Source organism: Amblyomma maculatum, chromosome 1 (genome assembly GCF_055883805.1).
Source record: "Amblyomma maculatum isolate TAMU_Amacu chromosome 1, ASM5588380v1, whole genome shotgun sequence".
Classification (NCBI taxonomy): Eukaryota; Metazoa; Arthropoda; class Arachnida; order Ixodida; family Ixodidae; genus Amblyomma; species Amblyomma maculatum.
Genome location: NC_139344.1, coordinates 364,593,892 through 364,615,850, shown reverse-complemented (window position 1 = coordinate 364,615,850; position 21,959 = coordinate 364,593,892). Strand labels below are relative to the sequence as shown.

The window sequence follows — 21,959 nt, the reverse complement described above, 5'->3', positions numbered from 1 at the left end:
ATCAGAAAACAATGTTCGCTGCCGTCTCTCTCAGCTTCAAGCTGAATTTTTTTCTTTTTTTTTTTAGTTTCAGAGCTGTTTAGGATGCTAACCTAAACAGGGTCTGGCAAGTACTAAACTGGATTTCGTTTCTTCTTTACAATGTTTTCTTTCTCAATATTTAGGACTGTCCCGTCTTTGATGTGACGGTACCTGTAGGGTAAAGTGTAGACACATACTAGTAAAGACACAGAATTTGCTCTCCAACCCCGCCGTTCGATGTTCTTTACTCAGAAATTAACGGGGAACACAATGGAATCAGCGCTGACGCCAACTGTTCACCGGTGGCGGACTGCGGATGAGAAAAAAAATAAGGCTTTACGGCCCACAGGGCTATCGTTCACATAAGGACTGGCCTTATATGTCTCTCATTACTCTTCAAACAAGCTTTCAAGCACGTTTCTTTTCCAGCTCTACCACGTAGAGCTGGTCAGCGCAGTGGAGACTTGAAAGTGTTCACACTGGGTAGAAAACGTGCTGTTTGCGTCCCTAGCGTTCGGTACTACTGGTAACGTGGACACTATAAGGTATCACAGGGCGAAAGGAGAGAGCTGTGACCATAATATTGCGCAACGAGGCTCCGACCGATTTCGCGAATGCCAGTAGATACGGCTAAGCCACGACAGCCTACTGAAGACGTCACTGCGGAGGAACTGGCAGGGCGACCACCGATTTGTCGTGCTGGTTCATAGGGGCGCGGCCACGATAGCGGAAAACCCTTGCGATGGATAAACGCGCGTAGGAAATCAAACTAGTTGCAACGCTTCTTCGTAGCGTAGTGAAGTGGCTGCAAATCACGGTGGTTCGAGTTTTCCAGGCCGACAATATTTATGGGTAGGAATGCAACGAAATAGGTACAAGGTATGTCAGTAGCTCAATGTCGTAGTTAGTTGGAACATTCCAGACATTGTATTTTACGTGACCTAACTATAACTAAAGAGTGCTAGAAAATGTTTTCAATATTTTGTCTGTGTTGACGAGCGTGTGGACATGATTTGCGAGCTTTTTTGGCGAAAGCCTTTCTAGCCTTGTTGAACAAAATCCTGTGCGCGAGGTTTATCATATTCCGCGAGATGCGTACTTGTCTAGCGCTCCTGCTATGTGCAATCCCGCACTTGAACGCGCTCCAAGGAACGCCACGCTGCAGTGTGCCGTCGAAGCCCACACTTATCCTAGAGTGAATGACAGATACTGCGCCTTACCTTTCCTGTAAACTAACTATAATTATATGTAGCACTGCAACGAACGCCGATAAGAGGCAAACGATGAGGGGAAAAAAATAGGAAGTTTCTGCATTCCCCTCTTAAGAGACATATATAAGAGACTAGCTAAATATTTTTTTTTGAGTCTGTTTAACGGAAAGAAGGCTTCATTTAAATGCTCTCTCGTGCTTTCTTTAATAGGCATTTTACTATAGCGAAAGAAAGCAATGATATTGGCTGAATGCCTCGCATTCAGTAGCACCTTCCCCATCACATGCGGAGCGTCAGCGTCATCTTTTATACCGATAAGCTGCTCGATACGGCGTTCGGTTCCCGAGTGACAGGTCTCGAGGTCGAATCCCGGCCGCAGCTCTAGTGTGCACTTGGTCTCTGTGTGCGTGCGTGCGTGCATGTGTGTGTGTGTGTCTGTGTGCGTGTGTGTGTGTCTGTGTGCGTGTGTGTGTGTGCGTGTGTGTGCGCGCGTGTGTGTGTGTGTGTGTGTGTGTGTGTGTGTGTGTGTGTGTGTGTGTGTGTGTGTGTGTGTGTGTGTGTGTGTGTGTGTGTGTGTGTGTGTGTGTGTGTGTGTGTGTGTGTGTGTGTGTGTGTGTGTGTGTGTGTGTGTGTGTGTGTGTGTGTGTGTGTGTGTGTGTGTGTATAAACGTGACGAATGGGACTGATTGGACTGATGCACCACCAGCGCATGTTAAACGTTCCGAAGGGGACGAAATTAACTCGGAATCATTTGATGCATGAGAGAAAACGCCAGTGCAACACCAGGACGTCAAACTTCACAGACCACGTCTGAGCTGCCACGTCACTCCTCCCTCTGCAATGGCAATTGTGGTTCACCCGCGCCGATGTTCGCGCGTTTGACTGTGAACGCCTTGCCGCCGGCTCTCTGCGCCACCGCTCCTCAGCTGGAAGAGGCCTAGCAAGCGCTTTTCCTGCTAATTTGAGACTTACCATTCGTGATCTAGACAAACACCACCCCAGTGTCATACCGCCATGAAGTCTGCCCTTGCTTAACATCAATGGATTAATTTACGGATTTATTTACGAATTGATTTACGAATCTTTTTAGAATGTCCTAGAAGTCGGCGTATAGCTTTCAGTCTGGATTTTTATCCACGAGAAGCGCGTGTTTATACTGCTGCCTTTTCCGTGCTTAACCGAATGGTAGCAGTCGTGACTCGTGGGTATACATGCATAGCTGATTATGAACAGACACTCCATGCCAAACTTATCAGCCGACTGTCGGGCGCCACTGAAATATGTTCCGTAGTCACTGCAAGAACAATAGCGACTTGTGGACTGCGGTTAGCTTTTTGCGATATCATTATGCAGACTATTTACTACTAAAGGGCTGTTCATTATTAAGCCGTTAGAGATTGTGCACTAGATACATTCGTCGTGGTTCTGGGACAAGCTACGACCTCTTTAATTCTAATGACGGTGTATGCTTGGCAGAAAAACATATGCCTATGGAACGAAACTCGTTATGTCCCTGCCATCGCGTTTTATTTTAATGGCTGCTACGTCTTGCTGTCGCAGCCGTGCTCCTTCGTAGTTCAACAAGCATTTCACCTTTGTCGTTTCTCTAAAGAAGCGAATGGTATACAAAACGATGCACTGCATCAGTTGTTAAAGTAATCTATATGGATTTATATAAGGGGCTCATGTGTATAATTTTAGTTCATGTGTGATCACTGTGCACGGCGACAGACTTGTAGTTATCGCTTCGCGTTGCTCTGTCACTTTGCCGCAAATGATTCCCCCCCCCCCTCCCCCTCCTTCTGCCCTCATTGGCGATACCTTCCTGATAGAGTGATTCCGATTGTGCCTGTGTGACAACATTACGCACCATGACACAACGTTGAGGACCCCTAGTCCACTTATGTGCAAGCAGATACTGACTAGTGGACTCTCGTCCATCGTTGCACGAAGTAGGTACACTGTGCGGAGTGTGCAGTGGACAGGTTATGTAAAAGCTGTCGGCAAGTGTAGAATTGCAAACTAGGGGGTAGTTCAAAATAGTACATCTGATCTGCGAAGAAATTTGATAGCGTACTTGGCTTTGAAACATTACTGGAAAATAGGGAACAGAACTTTATTGCACGCCTTTAGAGGGGTGAGGGGGAGTACAGCTTTTAGAAAGTGTTTACTGGCGCACACAAACTTTATGGTGGAATCATGCATCCGCGGTCGTGTTAAACATTTTGTTCTTAACTGTTGTTTTTTGTTGCTCACAATCTTAGCTACTGGGTATCAGTGCTTGATTGGCATGTTAGAGTTCGCGTTCTTTATTTCCTCATATTCCTCTCGTTCTTTCAGTTATGCTCTTATTAACCATTCCACTTACACTGTTATTAATTCGAGGTTGTTCGACGATATAAAGCGTGAAACTGTCCAAATGCCTGGAGATTATTGTGCCCCCGGTATGTCTGGCCGTGAATAATAAGACGACGATGACTTCTGGATGGCGTCTGTGCAAGTGACATGACTAGAGATGTTCTAGAAAAAAGTAAAACAATGCTTACAGAATAAGTGATATATATTAGATCACCACTTGTTTTATGTTTTTGCTGTTTCCTGCCCGCGCTTTCTTTCACATAAAACAAACAAAAAAAGAAATAGACACATTGATGAACGACGGTTTTGTACATGGCAACGTTTTGGGGTTTATCGAAAAAAGTGATCGTTTTTGAACACCGCTGCAGTGCGATCCTGCGGCGCGCACGGCGTGGTAAACGTTGTAGAGTTTCAGGCACAGGGCGGTCGTAATGGGGAGTTAATAACATCTTTGCGTTAACCCTAGGAGCGTCGAACCATTATTGAAGTAATGGTTCTTGAACTGGACTGGTAGAAAGGTAAAAACTGTCATATTTAAATTTGCGTCACATAACCATAGTAGTATCCCCGTCTCGTAAGTAATATTCTTATTTTGTCTTTGTATTGGAGCTGTGGAGCAATAGAAAATGAAAAGAACATTATGCTGATAACAGTCAAAGAAGCGCTAAGCATTTTTGTTTGCTGAACTTGTCCTGAAAAGTCCATATGATCTTATCGCGATGGCTACTGTGAAGGGTTTAAGGAGTTTTCAGGCTGCCTTTATGTCCGTCGCTGGTGGTGCGATTTCAGGGGCGTCTTTGCGAAACAGATAAGAAAACAAGAGAAGTGATCGCTCTACAAGGTCGTTGTCACCTATTTACCTGCCTTTCGAGCGCTGAAGCTTAAGCGTGAAGTTGCGGCAGAGGACTTCAGGCCGAGAACATAAAAGATTACTGGAAGCTGATTTATTTTCCGATTATTTTTCACATCATTTGGGTGCTATCATGGTGGCCCCGTTGTTTATGTGCCACACAACACACCGCCTCAATAAACGACAAAAAAAGACGGTGTAAATGCTGTCAAGGGTCTACAATATATATATATATATATATATATATATATATATATATATATATATATATATATATATATATATATATATATATATATATATATATATATATAGCGGGGAGAATGGTCTTAGCGTAGCACGCCAAGCCGCCATCCTCGGTTCCCAGGGATGACAGAGATAGCTTTGATTTTATACAGTCACCTTCGCCGAGCAGCTTAATGTCACCTGCGCACTACATCGCATAAGATAGGGAGATAAGGCAGGGAAAAGGCAGATAAAAAAAGTAGTTCCTAAAAAGGTTGAAAGGGGAGAACGATAAAAAAAAACACAGGAAGGCGAAATATGTCTAAGCTTGGATTGAAACAGATACTATATTTAATATATATCGATACAATTAACGCCGATCAGGTACGAGACACGCGAGCGTATCTCCAGCAGACTTGCTAACAGTGCGTTGCTCGAATTTCCCCATCCTGCTTGTTTTCAAAACTCGCCAGGCGCGTGGCGACGTCACTCGTCACTCGCGTCCGCATACCTGGGGCACTCGAGCGGCGCGCCGGCTTCCCAGGTAGCGGCATCGCCTAATCGGGGCACGGCCGCTGTTTGCGCACGGCACAGCTGCTGTATCTCTGCGTGCGGAATGCATGAGTGGGTAGCGTAGTATACGCGGCTGTCAGACGTCACTGATTAAGAGAAGTGCATGTTTGACCCCCTCAAGTTCAGCTTAGTGTGTCTACGACATCGCGCATGCCTCTGAAGAACAATTATGAACCCCTTCAATTCGTTTTATGAACCTTTTAAAGACGAAAGAAGTTAATTATAATTAAAAAAAAGGGCGCCCCCTGTGCAGCCTTTGGGGCTGACTGTGATGCATGATTGGTTTTGCTTGCATGCTTGCATCGGACGTCTGATCGTTCTGATACTTCACAGCATTAGCCTTTACGGCAAAACTTTCCAAGCGAGCAATGCGCCTTTGGAAGCCAGAGAAACGCTAGTACACTCAGAAAGACATAATGACGAATATTTAACACCGAACAGTAAGTGCGTACAGTTTCCCCTCACGATTCTTTTAGGGTCAAAGTAAGTCCCGTAGCAATATTCCTCCGCCTGAGGGATCTGGCCAGCGAAGGACATCAGACCACACCACCAGTGAATAAAAGGAGGTTATGGCAACAAGAGGATCAACGACATGTGAGGCAAGAGAAAACTATGCGGTCCGCATTTGAATGCGAGGCCAGGTAGTTGAGACAAAGGTGGGTTAGAGGGATCGTCAAGAGCCATGGGGCGTTTTTTGGTTGCATTTAATGTAGATAGGCAACTATGCAGCAAACGCAAGGCTCATTGAGTCTGTTTAACAATTAAGAAATGAGTTCGATGTATTATAAAATTAGGATTAAAACATATTTACAATGCTTGCTTCTTTTAGGAAACTAAAAGAAGATGAATTTGTAACAAGGGAATATTCCTATTAGAGCTTACGAGGTAAATGATGGGTTCTCTACAGCAGGGTGTAAAAAGCTTTTTCCTCAGTTTTTGCGGTGTTGTTAACGAACAAAAATATGCGGTTTATAATGACCACTTCACCACATTGCTCACGCCTACGGTTTTCGTTGTCGTTTATTTTTCTATATATTAAAATGGTGCGTAAGGTACAAAGCGAAGGCGACATAAACTTGACTTGAATTATAAGCTATTGACACCTGTCTGAGTTCCATTCTGCTATGATGGGCTGTACCAGGTGTAGCGTATTCGTTATTCAGTTATTCCAATCAATCTGCTATTGATATCCTAAATTTTACACTGCACTAACTGCATGCAGTATTTGTAAGGAATGTGCACTGTACTTCTTTATTGTGAGCTTGCGCAGCACATGCGTCGTATTTTTAACTTCCGCTCATACCGACGTGACCTGGGACCGCCTGGAACCGAGCCAAATCTTATCGCGTTGTAAATGATGCTTCCACTTTAGGCTTCAGCTGAAGTCATGAAATATGCTCGTATTAGGCTCTGGGAACCAGTATATAATGTGGTGTTCTTGATGTAATGATTTATAACATTGTCTAAATTTACATAGACACCTTGACATTTATTGATGAACATGGATGCACATTTCGCCGCACTTAGTATTTATTTCCCACTTATCTTGCATCGCAGAATTTCCGACGTGATTTGCTCCATCTGAGCCGTCTCTATGAAGTTATGCGTAGTTACACGTATTTTTCGTGCAGTGTGTGGTGTTCTTCCAATGTATGTTTGTGCGCTGTTACGTTTCATTGAAGTGTGTTAAGGCGAAGCCACGCATTGCGGAAGCTGTACCATGGCGGTAACGTATATTGTGGTCGGAGAATATTGACATGCACATCTAGCACTCCTAATTGTTGTAATTTATCTTAAACGTGGTGTAGCAATGGTCTTATTGATTGGAGTTACTGTTGAACGGGTTTTGGAAGCGTACTTTATAGGTATGTGAGATGTTTTGGAAATGATACTATTTTTGGGGTAACAAAGATCTGTCACTAGGAATCTTATTGTTACCACGTATATATGACAGCATTTTTTTCTTCCTAGCAGGAGTGCTTTATTTGTTTCCACGTAAATGCTAGTTATAGATGTTCTGTGGGCGCTAATTGAGAGACGTAAAACAAGGTTGTCCGCTGCGTCTATTAGGGGTACAGATGTACTAAAGTTATAAAGGCGTTGAGATCGAAGTCCCGGACGGCGCATACTTGGACTGGACGAGGAGTAGGCGAGAGTACGGGGCAAAAAAACACAACACTCTTAAGGATGGGAAAACTAAAAACGCTTGCATGTATACCTTGCCTCGAGCCAAAAGAGGATGTTAGTTCATGCAAGTATCAATGCGCGTTTATTTCCTTTCCCGGCTCTTCCCACACAGAAGAAGTTGCAGCCTGGGCTGCCCGTCAGGAACGGTGTCGGGGTCACGTACCACTCCCAAGTGCACCAGGTAAGACATGATGATTTAAAGCAAAGGGGTGGGACTCGCGCTTTTAACCCACAACACTTATTCATATATTTTACTGCTCTGCAGAGTGGTGTACACATGAGGAAATGAAAAACGTGAATTGGAAGTAAAGTGCATCAAATAACAGAGCTGGAATGCATTAGCTCTAACCCGAGGTACATTATGTAACGTACGTTCAACTAATGAAACAAAGAACCGCAGTTGATGATCTGTATAGGGAGGGCAGCGTGCCGACACTGGCTCCTTCCGTTCACTTGTGTTACTTTATGTGAAATGTAGATATAATGTCTCTCTACTCAGTAAACACTCGTGGCTGCTATCTTCACACACTGGGGAAGTTGCGGATAACAGCTGGGTACGCTGTGGCTACTTTCCTTTAAGTGGATGCATATTCTGCTCGCGAACCACTCTACAGTTACGGCGCTTACAAACAGCCAGAATACTCATGCAGCCTTAAAACTATGCGTATTGTGAACTCTATATGAGAACATTTTGTATCTTTACATTAGTGTTTTGATAGCATTTGTGCAAATTTTATATTAATGCAAGCATTCGTCGTGGTTACAAATGAAGCTGCAAAAGCTCGACGAGTCCTTTGAAAGTTCTGAGAATAAACCGTCAAGATCTACGTTCACCTCACCATCGTTTAAGCCCTAGAAGCATTGCAGAATTTATTGATTAACTGCATAGTCAACACGCGTGTACCAGTTTTCTGAAATCCCTTGCTATGACGGACGGCAAAGTAGAGAGTGCCGCGTTCTTCTGAATGAGCTTCAGTTGGTTTGTATGCTTCTATTGCTATAGGCGACAACGTCTGTGGCTGTCGTGCAACTTCTGGGCTCGGCTGAGGTAATGAGTGGACGTGATAGACGTCCGCAGTGGACGTGAACCGATGGCGACAAAAGTGGAAGAGAGAAGTATATAAAACAATAGAAGCTCATTGAATGAGTGATAAACACTTCATTTTGCCGTCCTTCTTAGCAGCGGAGCATTTGTGGATCTACAATGAATGTTCGGTTATATTGAATTTAAACTGAAAACCGTATGACTACTTTTTATTAGAGTACATAATGAAAGTCACATTCGCACTTTGTCCAAATGTGCAGTCGGTGTGACATGAAATGCGTGCAGTGTAGCGCACATGGCCAAATGCGTAATTTGCGTAGTGTACAAGTAATCCGAAATAAGCATGCTCACCCGTTCATGATAGCCTTTTATGTTTTATTTGAGATCCTTTTTCTCGCTTAGCCATTGAAGCAGCACGTGAATTATTTTCATCGACGACAGTTAGATAGCAACTTCCGCAGCGTGGTAATTGTTGGCGGCGGCGGCTGCGGTCCGTGTGGGTGAAGACATCATCACCAATATATTGACAAAATTATCGGTGGTGGCTGGGAAACGCGCGCTCTTAACGCTACTTCCCGTCATATCACTGTGGTATCAACGCCTGGTTGCGATGAGAACAATGAAAAAGACTGATCGGGTCGCGAGTGATGAATGCATGGATTGTGTCACTTCAGGGAAAAACCGAAAAAGCCGACGTCAAAGAAAACAAAAGCAAAAATAGCCTGCATCTGGTGACTACAGTAGGACCCCGCTATAGTAAACTCGGATATAGTAAAAGCTCTGATTTAGTAAACTGAAACTGATGTCCCAGTTCATCTTCCATAGGCAGCTGTACATTTTTCCTCCTTTATAGGAAAGACGTTTTGGTAAAACTCGGTTATAGTAAAGTGCGCCTTGCCGCCGCGACGACTTCCACGACATGACATCGCCGCCCGTGCACTACCTAGAATGGAGAGGCAAATATTTTTTGTATTTGAAAACAGAGAAATAACACAGTGTTCGTTTAAATGGCTTTACCACCTTGCTTGGCAGCGTTTGGAAGAAGCCTACCTTACGAAGGCCTTGAAGTCGTGAGGGAAAGCACGCTGCTCGTAGGAAAAAAAAAAAAAAAAAAAAAGTAAAGCTCTCTATAAACATGGAAAGGAGGTGACGTGGTCCGTTCAGAAAGTAAGTGAGAGTAAAATCGCAGCAAGAAATAGGGAAGGGAAAGAAATGGGCGAACATTCACTGCACTGTGTAGCACGAAGCATGAGCAGCGGAGGAAAAAGTGGAGATGCAGCGAGTGTGGTCTTACAACGTTTGACTGCCACGCGCATTTATCATTTACTGCCTTTTAAAAAACAGAAACAGTAAAAAGTGACCCCATGTTCATGCAAGGCTTTAGATCTCACACAAAATCGAACTTAGTTGAATTTGTAGCCACGTTGCCCTCATGCTTAAGAGCTATATATTTCCACAATATCTAAAAAATGTTTATAACAAAAGAAAAAAAAATGCGCGAAGAGATGATAAAACTGAGATGGAAGGTATTTCAGAGCTTTTTGTTTTTTATAAGCAACAAGACGTTTTCAGTAAGTAGCCATTCAATTACCAAAAAGCATCTTAAGAACCATGTCATCACCAACAACTGATATAGTAAAGATCCTGATATAATAAATATTTTCACTGGTCCCGATGACTTTACTATAAAGGGATTCAACTATATACTGACTGTGCTGACAGCGCAAACTTCACCACTGGCCATGTTATCCGTTGTTCGCATTTAATGGAATACTTAAAAATAAAATATTTGAAATCCACTTATATTGCATTCGTATCTGCATCTTTGTACTGTCTCTGCTTTTCTTGCGCTGAAAAGTTTATCAAGTGTGTTACCGGATGAGACCATTCGCGCACCAGGTCCGCAAAGGTCATGAATAACCGTCCGACTATTCTTTCTTGGTGCCTCTATCTTGTCGGCTGTTTTTCTAGCATAGAGCAAATCCGACCTGCGCTGCTGTAATCGCTCAATGTAACATTCCGGCGGCTCAAAGCGTTGGGCCATCGGCGTACTCGCTCTGAGAAACAGAGCCAGCCTTCATAACCGTGCCTATTATTTGTCTCGCTTCGTTACAATAAGGTAGCACACTCAAAAAAGGGATTTTAGAAATAAAAGTATATATATTAGATAGGGATAGAACACAGTATATCAGAAGCAGGCGAGGGAAACCAGTTGCATATAAGCTGGTAGCCATATTGGGCTCCGCTAGCACTTTTTCTTTTGTAATTAATCGATTAGTTAAGTTCTTGATCTAAATGACTAAACAGTAACATAAACATCAGGCCAAAAAAAGGGATTCGCTAAATTTGAGAGCACCTTCAGAAACCCTCATTTCATTGTATGTGATAAAGAAAGCCTCACGTATATTTTTATCCAAGGCACAAAAAGCAAACCCCGCCGAATAATAAACAAATAATGTAGCTAGAAAACAAAAAGAAGACCAAGTGAAAGAAGAAGGAGCAGTGAAGAACCGTTCCCTAGGGATATGCAATGTGAAATACTACTCCCCGCAAGCTACCGAAACAGAACCCTGAACATAATACGTCACCTGCTGTGCGTTCAGAGAGCTTTATATATATATATATATATATATATATATATATATATATATATATATATATATATATATATATATATATATATATATATATATATATATATATATATATATATATGAAATTTGAGAGACAACTGTTTTCTGCTTAAAATATGTATTAGATACACTTTGAAGGTCATACTAATGCTTTTAGATTCCTTCCAAATTGAGGAGCGGAAATGTTTGTCACGAAAAAGTGAATTTAAATCCCATTCTTTTCTTTCCTGCTTTGCGCAAAAGCGCGCGATACGTGCTCGTGCTGCTTGAGTCCATAAACCTGCGACTGGCACTGACGCGAAACCTTTCTTTTTGTCCCCTCTTTTTCTACTTGCAGCCTGGAGCTAACGTGACCAACGGTGCCCAAGGTGTGTTCACTGTGAGCGGTCAGTTGGAACGGGTGAGTATGAGTATGTAGAAAAGGAGACATTCTCTAAGCGGCAATTTCTTTCACCCTACACAACCAGGCAACCAGGAAAAGCACTCAAAAATTGCCAAAACACAGACTGAGACAATAATTTTTGACGACTAATTCCCGCAGCAGGCACCAAGTAAATCTTCCGAACAAGTTGAAGTTAACGCTTGTGTCAAGAATCATTTTCTCGCGTTATGAATGTTCCCATTATTATAAACTATGAATTACATTCTGCTTCTGTTTGGCAATTCATCTAATAGGCGTACTCGCGGAAGGCAGATGGACTGAGTGTCATGTCCTAACAGTAATATGGCTTGTTGATGCGAAGTTGACTGGCACAAAGGGCACAAAGTCATTAAGACGAACAGCACTATCATTAGTGCCAGTCATGCTAGCGTCATGCACAAACAGCGCGAGTGCTCGTTCTGATGTGTACTTCATCTCCTGTTGCGTTTATTTTGCTACGTTTATGTTTTCATATAAACACAGCACAGCTACGGACGGGGAAGGGGGGGGGGGGGGGGGGGTGACTTTAAGTGATGCGTAAAAGAAATCTTTCGGCGCAATGATTCAGTACAGGCTAAGAAAAAACATGGAAACGTGAGGAGTTGGGTGCGCCGTATATGTTGGTAAGTGGCTAGCGAAGTGGCTAGCGAAACAACGCTGAAATAATTTTCTAATGATACAGCGTTAAGGGCTAAAGTTAGCAGAAAATTCGGCGTAGTTGGCAGGACGTCGCCAAAGCCCGGATTGGTTGAGATGATCGTGACGTCACTATCAGATGACCTCGCACGGTCAATTCAAACACCCCTCAAAGATCACACAGTGCAGCAGTGATGACGTCACTTTTCGGCATAGAGGGCCGTAACATCATGTCGTAACTTTAATGTAATATAATCTTCAAGCAGTGCTTTTGGAGGAAACGCCAAAGGAAAAAAGAAAAAACAGAAGTGAATACGTCTAAAAGAAAATTTGTCGATCCGGCACTCGAAACGCGGCCCCTTAGATGTTTAGATGGCGGCGGGTACTAACCCACTGAGAACGTTTGTTCAGTTCGATCGTTTAGGGGTTTAAGCGTATACCTTACGCCGCATAGTTAGAAGCACGGAATAAAAACTAAAATCAATGAAAAATACATAAACATGAATTCCGTTTTTCGAAGTGGCTTGGAAAAAGACGCCATGTTTCTATATAATTTCATACTCTTAATATTAAGCTTATGAGTCCCCCAATTTTTCTTCTCCACGAATCCTCATCCTCTAAAGCTTTTGTCTATCACTACACTACTTGCGTCTAAGTGGTCGCAATGACAATCTTAGTTTTCATGAAAAGACTTCATTTTTGATGCGCTGAGAGACGAATAGCGTTAATGAGTTTATTGGTTCGTATAGAATAACGAATCGGTGGCGGTGATGCCGAGGGTCATTTGAACGCAGGTAGGCACTCGCAAGGACGTATGTTTCCCCACGGATGCCGTTTAGTTCACGGATTTGCTAGAGCCTTACCGGCCTATACACCCGCCGCAATTCGTGATTATTACTAGTGGCCACATTCTTTTAAAAAGTGGTATAGTGCTACAGGTCATTTTTAAACACAGGTTTTAAAATATTGAAATCGGTAAAGAGATCTTGTATTACCGTTGCATAATTCCATCTGGCAACGAATCGAATGATCCAGAGGCCGCCAGATTTTCCCATTTCCCTTCTCTCTTAAAAAAGGATTTTCAACACCGCACGAGTTTGCAGAAGTTAGTAAAGACTCTCTCTCGAAAACATAAACATTACAGTTTTATTTTTCTTGAGGAGCAAATGGATCTCAATTTGCTGCAGGTCGCGGCGTGGGCTGCTATGGCTTGCACTCTGTTTGTTATTTGCATGCTCATAATATAAATCAATAAAGGGGGATATGCAGCTTCATCATTCTTAATTACCTAGGAGCAGTATTTTTTCACCGACTTTCAGTATTATCTTTCTCACTTGGAAACAGTCAATTTTAAATAAAATGTACTGGAGCGCTCACTGTTAAGCACTGTTGTTTTTTATAAGCTATATATACACATAATAGGCAAAATAAAATAAACTCGACTGGGACTGCTCCTGTTCACTGTGTGCACAAGAGGAGAATTTTTTTAAAGTTAATAATTAACCAGGTTGTACTACGGGTACACGATAACTTAGGAACGTCGCACGAAACCTTGCGCATGTCCAAGCCTTCGTACCTTTGAGACACGAAAGCTTATTTGATCTTTAAGTGGCAGCTCCGCTGAATTTGGGTATAGAGACAAAAAGAGCATTCTAATCGAAAAGAAAGATATATTGCGCACTTGATGATAATGCGGAGATTTCACTTACGTTCAACTACACCGCAGCTATGTTTACAGGTGGTATGCGTCGTTTCAGTGACAGCTAATCTCACTTTAAATTGCCGCAAGAGACACCGGATCTTTCATTTATTGTTGATGGTTTCCATAAATCGTTCTCCTTTAGCACATGCTGGAGGGAGGGGCGACGACTGTTGACGCTGCATTAAGGACAGAGAGAAAGAAGAGGGGGTACGTTACCAAGGAGATGAAAACTTTTAAGCTGTAAATACTGTAAATATACTGTACACAATCTGGTGTTAAATGCATAGTGGTGGACAGCTTTCAATTTGACAGCTGAAACCCCGCTTATAACGTTTTTTTTTTTTTTTGGAACATAGCCTAAACCAGGAATCGCAAGAAGAAAGGGGCAGCTTTCTTTCCTGTAAAGGGTTGTCCTTGCGTACGTAGGCCACTTTGTGTGCTCAGCTTTCGTTGGAGACGCGCAGCGGCTGGTCTTTTTTGTTGATGGCGGCAGCTACGTTGAATATTCAATAAAAAGAGTACGACTTAGAGTGAAGTACAGGGTCCGTTCAGTGCGCGCCACGCAGGAAAAGCCGCCCTCTGTGGTTCACGATACATATCGACAAATGTACTTGTGTCACTTCACTGTGCGCGTTCACTGACGAGCCGACGCATGTTGTTCTATGCAGGAATCACGGCCGGACAACTCAACCGCTAAGAAGAAAAGCTGCCGAAAGAAAGTCATGGTCGCGGCTGTGGGCTCCATCGTCGCTCTGCTGGTTCTGGCTGCAGTGGCTGCGGGCACCGTGTTCGGTCTGAACCTGACCGGCGATGACAGCCACCATGCCGAAGCGTCCACGGGAACGACAGCTCCACCAGTGCCGTGCGCAAGTGAAGAGTGCCAGTTCGTGTCCGATCTATACAACGCATCGCTGTCCCCCAAATACAAACCTTGCGACGACTTCTACAAGCACGTCTGCACTCGCTGGAAATTGGCACCGAGCTCCAAGCTGACCAGCGTCTTCCGCCAGCAGGATCGAAGAGTACTGTTGTCAGTGATTGATGCTTTGCGCAACAAGTCGGTGCCCGCCGACTCCCAGACGGCCATTGAGAAGGCAGCCGGACTCTTTCAGACCTGCGCAGCCCTCCTTGAGGACAATGCACCGTCGGGTCAAGACACCTCGAAAGACATCATGGACTTCCTGCGCTCCCGAAGTGCAATCTTCGAGGCTGACTCGGACGTCGATCCGGCTTACCTAATGCTGGACTTTGCCCTCAACTACGGCCTACCCACTCTGTTCGACGTTAGAGTGGATGCTGTCCCTGGTAACGATGAGCGTTTGTACCTGGTCCTGAGCATGCGACGATACCTTGCCTTGGGGCATCCGGCAAGCCAGAACGCTATCAAGAAACACTTACAGTGGCTAGGACTGGAGTACGAACAAATCCAACAGGTGGCAGCAACGATCAAGACCGTTGACGAGTTTCTTGTCAAGCTCGGCAATATGGCCTACGAAGACGATGCGCCAGACGCACGGAATAGGTCTGTGTTCTTGCTCCGAACAATGGAGAAAGCCATCACATTCAAGAAAGGGAACGTATGGAATGACTACATGCGAAACGTTACGGACAACCTGCTGCCTGAAGATCACTATGTAGCATTTCAAACTCGGTATCTGGTAACGTTTCTTGCACAGGCGTTTCAGAAAATTGATCCAAATCACTTGCGAATATGGATAATATTTGACGTGTCCCGTCAACTCAGGCAGATGGTTGATTCGAGCGGTTCTGCTTCTTCTGTTATGAACAGCCGCACGTTCCAGTGGGAATTACGCTGTCTGAAGTTTACCTCACAAGTGATGCATAGTGCAGCTTACTCTGCCTTCTACCACACGGCTCTTACCAGTGAGACGATCTCTAAGGCCCAAGACATGGTCTCTAACATCGCCGAGTCACTACACAGCAAGATTGCCAACTCATCTTGGGTAGAAGATGGTACGAAGCAAATAGCGATGCACAAGCTGGAGAAGATGAAGAAGATAGTTGGCTATCCTGAGGGTGCGGAAGACGAAGACGCTTTGAACAGGTCCTACGAAGAGTTCGCTAACTCTGGCCCTTCCTTCGTGCAAAACTGGCTTAGCGCCTCGCGATCCAAGACTAGACAGGCGCTGAAGAGACTTTCGGAGAAGCCTTTCAAGAAGCGCATAAATGATGACATGTCTCTGGTGAACGCCATTTACAAGCCGCCCCTAAACGCCATGGTTGTGGGACTCGGGATACTGCTGCCGCCATTTTTCGGCACGGTCCCAGCCGTCGACTACGCATCGACGGGACACCTTGCCGCGCACGAGATGATGCACGCGTTTGACGTGTCCAATCGTCGGCGAGATGACAACAACGTTGAGCGAAACTGGTGGACCCCGGCTTCGGCAGTAGAGTACGATAAGCGCGTCATGTGCCTCCGCCAGTCTTACATGCCTCTGGAAGAAGACTTAATGGAGCCGGACGACGTCACTGATTCGGAGATTATGGCAGATTTCATCGGCCTCTCCGGGCTTTATGAAGCTTACCAGAAAGCGAAAGAAATGCCCGGAGTGTCTGTGGAGCTTGAGGGACTGCCAGACGTTGCCGGTGATCAGTTATTTTTCACCGCCTTTTGTTACAAGTGGTGCTCTAATTCACGTCAGACGGACCGGTATCCAGAGTTCAGTGTGAGGTGCAACATGCCTCTGATGAACATGCCCGAATTCTCGGCCGCTTTCAAATGCAACGCGACATCGAGGATGAATCCGAGTAAAAAGTGCACCTTTTGGTGAAACAGTATGCGTGCCTTGCGAGTGATATCTAGAACGTTCACCAGCGACAACGTTTGTGGTTGCATGCCTTATACAAGGCTTACTTTTTTAATCTCTTGGTCTTTACTCACTTTAATGTGAGCGCGCGTTTGATACGTTTGTGTACGAGTGACTGCAGTGCGTTGAGCTGTGTGGTGCACAGACAAAGCCGCCAAGAACAAAAAAGTGTAAGGACGGATAGAGTGGCGCTGTGTGAACATAGCAGTTGCGATTTGTTTTTGTGTGAACCGAATCTGTACTTGTACCTGTCGTCTTCAACCTTTTACGTGTGAGAAGTTAAGCTGTTCACCACAAAGTTCATTGTTTTGAACTTACTGCTGTTTGTACAAACAAACATATTTTATCCTCTTACTTTGGACGGAGTGAAATATTCATAATCTCCGATTGCTTGTTTACGACCAGTACATAGCCTGTTTCTGAGTCCACGGGACGGCCAAGTCATCTTCACTACTGAATCAGTGCTAGTCAGCATGTAGTGCTCTGCTTCCTAAACAGCTGGTATACTTAACGGGGTAATATGTAGCAATACCTTTCCCGCAATGTTCCCCAGTTTGTGCAAATCGAGAGGTGCAGAGTTAGTGAGAATAAAAAGAAAGCTATAATACACATTCCTCATTGACGCGTGATATGCGCACATCGGAGTATTTATTCGCTCATAGCTTTAGTGACGTAGTAGCATTGCTTTGTTCGCTTGTTTTTTGAAGTGTACGTTTCTTTCGATTGCTTGTATGTTGTAGAGTAATGATTGCCATTTGTTCCAAGTGCCTTGTGTGGGGTGCCGACCACATTGTTGCGTGACAGTATTAATGGGAATTTTGTTGGCTCACAAAGACTACATTTGTGTTTGCGTCACGAGCTTGGGTTACAACTCTTCATATCACTTTACCTGCCACTTGTTACAGCGCGATCATATTTGTTTTGTACTCAAACCGAAGGGTTGCTTACATGTGCATGTTTTTTTTTTTTTTTTTTTTAGTAATTGTGACCTTCGTTGGTGAAGTTAGAGTTGACGCTCACCAGCGAGGCATCGAATCATCCGTTCGTACGCGGTAGGACTGGCCAGTGGTTGATCCATCCGGATAACAGACAGCTTTTGCGAACTTGGTGCATGATTCGCTGACTGAACTGTTACTAACCAGAACGCAGTACGGCTTTAGACAAAGCAGTGTAGACAATAGTTTATTAAATGAGCCCGTGGTTCTATTCTTAGAACCCCTCTCTTAAAGGGCTGTTCTTCTCTTGTTAGGGAGAAAGCTACGGTTACGTGTCACGCTCAGTTCCAGTATTCTGAAACGCTGTTGTCCATTTTGGATAAGTGCGACAAATCGCACTCGTTGTCTAAGAATGAGATATCATTCACTGACCAGTTTTTTTACTTGGAGCGTGGCTTTTGGCATTTGGCGCCAGTGGCACACGGATTCCTTTGCCACTCTAGCGGTTGCTCTCATTGACTTTTTAACTAACACGTAGTGAAAATCACCTGTTAGTTTTGCGTTTTGTCCTGGAAATGAATGCAGCGGAAAAGGCAGCCGCTGAGTCAACAATACTGGGATCAGATGCGAATAGGCGCGTACCAGCTTTAACGATGCTCTTAATTTTTCTATTTTATCAACGTGGTGCATTCTCATTTGTGTTTTGGCCGTGGATGGAAATGCAGGTTGGGAAACTTTTTGATGTGTACAAATATCTTGACTCATTACATGCGCTCCTGCAACAATGTCCCGTCAAGACGCTTTCGCATAGCACTTGTTACAGTGTCACTGTTTCATGCTCTAACAGAGTGGAGAGAGCGCACACATTGTCACTTGTTTCGAGTACTCCTTAAACAGCCCTAAACTGCCGTTGTTTGCATCTAGGGATAGCAATAAGGTTCAGGTTACTATGCGCCGCTTGAGGAGAGCATTTGAATGATTTCTCAGTGTGTTTTAGCTGCGTTGCGGCCTCTGTTCACTGAGGTGTTCTGTCAAATCAGCTGACGTGGTTGGGTAACCCCGATCCATTTACTCGTGAGTGTGCTAGGAATTTTCAGCCATAACCTCAAGGGTTCTTCATTACTTACGGATCATTGGAGCAGTGTGCATATTGTCCGAAGGCCGCGGCATCACGCAATCTATTTCTCGTTCCTACATAAAATAAATCGTTACAGTTACTTCAGCTCAGCATTCGTTACTGTGTAACTTTCTCATTAACATGTCATGTACATTGAAGATATTCCCGTCTCAATGCAAAGAAAATCTCAATAAACTCTCTACATTTGTTCAGCTTCATATCTGTTTATTTTTTTGTTTTTGCATCTAACGACACTGTGGAGTAAACAATGACGCTGAGTTCATCATGAAATACTGCTGCGATGTAGCATGTCCCATACACGGCACTTAAACATAAACTTAGTCATTCGATCTGGGATGAGAAGTACGGTCTAGTATTGCAAATCTGAGTGTGGGACCGATTTTAGTAGACGAATGGAATCCGCTTGCACTAACGACAAATAATGTTTGGAATCGACATTTCAATTATCTGCATAGTGATTACGAAAGTAGGATGTCCCACGACCGTAATTTTTCTCTTCAGTGGTGTTTCTGAGCTTTCACTTTCTTAAGGCAAGTCTTCAAACTTCCAACGCTCTTTTTTTCCATAATGAAGCTAGCAACCCTAAGGAATTAAAGCTCCATCTTCATTTACACTTATCTCCCCGAAACGGTTGGAGTGTTCACTAACGAGAATTTAGGTAGTCACTTAGCCTTTAATTCTTTCCCTCAAAGCCTATTTGCATATTCTCTCGGACAAAGAAATTCTCGACAATCGCACTTTCTAACGGGAAGTGATCTATGAGCTCAACCTTTCGCATGCCGTAGGATTGAACCACAACAGTAAATATATCCACAGATGAACTTTAGGGGTGCGTTTGCTCTGCTTTTTAGCACAAATGCACGTCGTTGGTTTCTTTCGGCAGCTTTTACTCGGTGCGTACACAGAAAAATCCTATTAAAGCACGTCTGTACCATGTATACATGCCTTGCACGTATCGTCACTTCCGGCCATATCAATCGCTAGCGGCCATGCCGCCGAACCATTCGTCCGTCCGCATGCGTCCGCCCCTTAGACCCATGACACCCGACCGCCGCCGAGACGCTTTGGATTGTTCCTACACTTTTGGACGCAATGCCTCCTCCTCCTCAGAGGAATGAGCCGTTCAATGCGAGCTATTTCTCTGGACATGTTGGATCGGCACGCGTACGCTGTGAATAAAACTTGTGGGTCACGGTTTAAGCATGGCTTGAACCTAGTGATAGAGCGAAAGCTGTGAGTGTGGCAGCGAAGTTTTCTGCGGACACCTGTATTTAATGTGCCGCCGTCACAACGTTCGAACGAACCTTCTATCCTAGCAACTCACTGTTGTCGTTCGCCTCTACCAACTACCGAGTTATCTGTCTTCTCCTCCTTCTTCTTGTTTCTCTTCTTTTCCTTCTCCCTCTTCTTTTGTGGTGCCACGCCGACGGCTTGAAAACCTAGCGCAGTGTAGCTCTAGCTATAAAAATTCCAAATCTGCGACGATATAGATCCGTAAACGCGGCAACTGAGTGTTGATACAACGATGGATACTGATGTGGTGCCTAAAGTGACTCACGGGGATGATATGAACTATTTAGTTTACCCCTATAGTTTGCTTTAAAGAAACGAAAAACATTCAAATCATTAGAGGTGCATAACTATTTCACCAGCGTGTGAGTGAGAAGCCTATCTGTGGTCCACCTACAAGGCGAAAAGCTGGTTCTACTCAGAGAGGTAGGCTCAAGGAACCGTACTGCCTGTTTCTCAGCGAACATACGCAAAAAAAAAAAAAAAGACTATGGGAATTGATGCAAATCAGAAATGAAACATGCTTATGGCTGTGGCGGCAGCGCTTAGTGACATGAAAATTTCAGATTTTTGCGTAGGGCGTATGGTTGGTAGGTCACCTACATTAACATTTGACAGGCCAGCATCGAGAGTCGGCTTTGTCTTGGCAACTTCGCGGTAAAAAGGTAAAGGTCTGTCCGCCGGTGGACCGAGATAATGTTTGGGTGTAAGCACACGACGTGCCCTGCTCATCCAGTACAGGATGAGCGAACGACCAGGGTATGCCTCGTCAGCTAATCGTCTCTCACCAATCTTAACGCGAGTGCTCGAGCCACTGTCGGCATGCACGGTAAGCCAAGGCCTAGGATGTGTAGGATGTGACGGGCGACTAGCGCTATCCGGCCATCCCAAACAAAAGTCCCTATAAGGGACGCGAGTCTGTTCGCTACACGGCGCGGGATTGTCGTAATGCGTGCCACATAAAGGGTGAAAGCGCACGCTTGTGGCTTGACAACAGTAACTTCCAGCTGTTTCTATACAGCTGCGTATTCTGAAAAGATGTTAAAAAAAACAATGAAACTGTCATTGTCACGCACGAAGAGGGAAATGTCGTCCGCATAAGCAGATACAACGACCATCTCCTGTCCTACTAATGGAAAACCTCGAATACGCCTGTCCGCGGCGACCCTATACGCAGCAGCGGGTCGAGCGAAGGTATGAAGAGTACCGGCGAGAGGGGGCACTCCTGACGCACTCCCCGCGTAATCGGAAAGCTGCCGGCAATTTGGCCATTCAGTAGTAGTTCACTGCTAAGGTCTGTGTAAAGGTCGCATAGGAGCTGGACGAATTCGTCAGGAAAAACAAATCGGCGAAGCACGGCGAACAAGTGACCATGTTAAATGCAGTCGAAGTCCTTCGCCTGATCCAAGGCAACGAAAGCTCCAGTGATCCGTTTGGCACAGGCGTATTCGAAGACGTCTCTCGTCAGAGTCAGTAAAGCGGTCACCAATCGTCCAGGTAGCGCACGCACAGGACTGGTATGGGCTAACCAAATTATGCAGGTAGATTCGCACCCTATGGACCAGAAATGTGACTAGGAGTTTATAGCCGGTGTTAAGGAGGGTAATCGGTCGTTACGATGAGGGACTGGACGGCTGGCTTGGCGTCGTTTTCGAGGAAACAGGAAGATGTCAAAGGAAGTGGAATAAAAGCCAGCTCTAGTGAAAAAAAGTTTATTGCAACTCCGGAAAGTAAGGATACATGCTATATATAATCTCAAACACTATACCAATGATATACAAGCTCCGACGCGGATTAAGCCCTTCAAAATCACTGTCTTCAGTCGACTGCTGTGCGTATGCTCTCGCAATCTCATAGTGGAAGACGTGTGCTAGTCTCTCGACAATGTTTAACAACTTCTGCA

At 44.5% G+C, this 21,959-nt stretch overlaps 2 protein-coding genes across 3 annotated transcripts in view; both read left to right on the top strand.

Annotated features, from left to right (window-relative positions):
- The window catches only part of LOC146208006 (neprilysin-1-like), a 65,055-nt gene extending 46,098 nt beyond the window's left edge, over positions 1-18,957 (top strand). For both annotated transcript variants that reach the window (XM_084591696.1, XM_084591695.1), the window contains exons 4-6: positions 7,538-7,606; positions 11,441-11,503; positions 14,531-18,957. In XM_084591696.1, coding sequence (XP_084447822.1) covers positions 7,538-7,606; positions 11,441-11,503; positions 14,531-16,657 — 2,259 coding nt within the window. In that variant the 3' untranslated portion in view covers positions 16,658-18,957. The remainder of the gene's footprint in view (positions 1-7,537; positions 7,607-11,440; positions 11,504-14,530) is intronic.
- A 901-nt stretch (positions 18,958-19,858) lies between these two features.
- On the top strand, positions 19,859-20,369 carry LOC146208005 (uncharacterized). Its single transcript, XM_084577913.1, has 2 exons — positions 19,859-19,937; positions 20,266-20,369. Exons 1-2 carry the CDS (start codon positions 19,859-19,861, stop codon positions 20,367-20,369), a joined length of 183 nt encoding a protein of 60 aa, XP_084434039.1.
- The last annotated feature ends 1,590 nt before the right edge of the window (positions 20,370-21,959 follow it).

What these genes read in the sequence shown, in the direction of transcription:
- LOC146208005 (XM_084577913.1), top strand. Translation starts at nt 19,859, where the DNA reads ATGCCTCCTCCTCCTCAGAGGAATGAGCCGTTCAATGCGAGCTATTTC. An exon ending in TGGATCGGCACGCGTACGCT is followed by an intron (nt 19,938 to 20,265) that starts GTGAATAAAACT and finishes TAGATCCGTAAA; the next exon opens with CGCGGCAACTGAGTGTTGAT.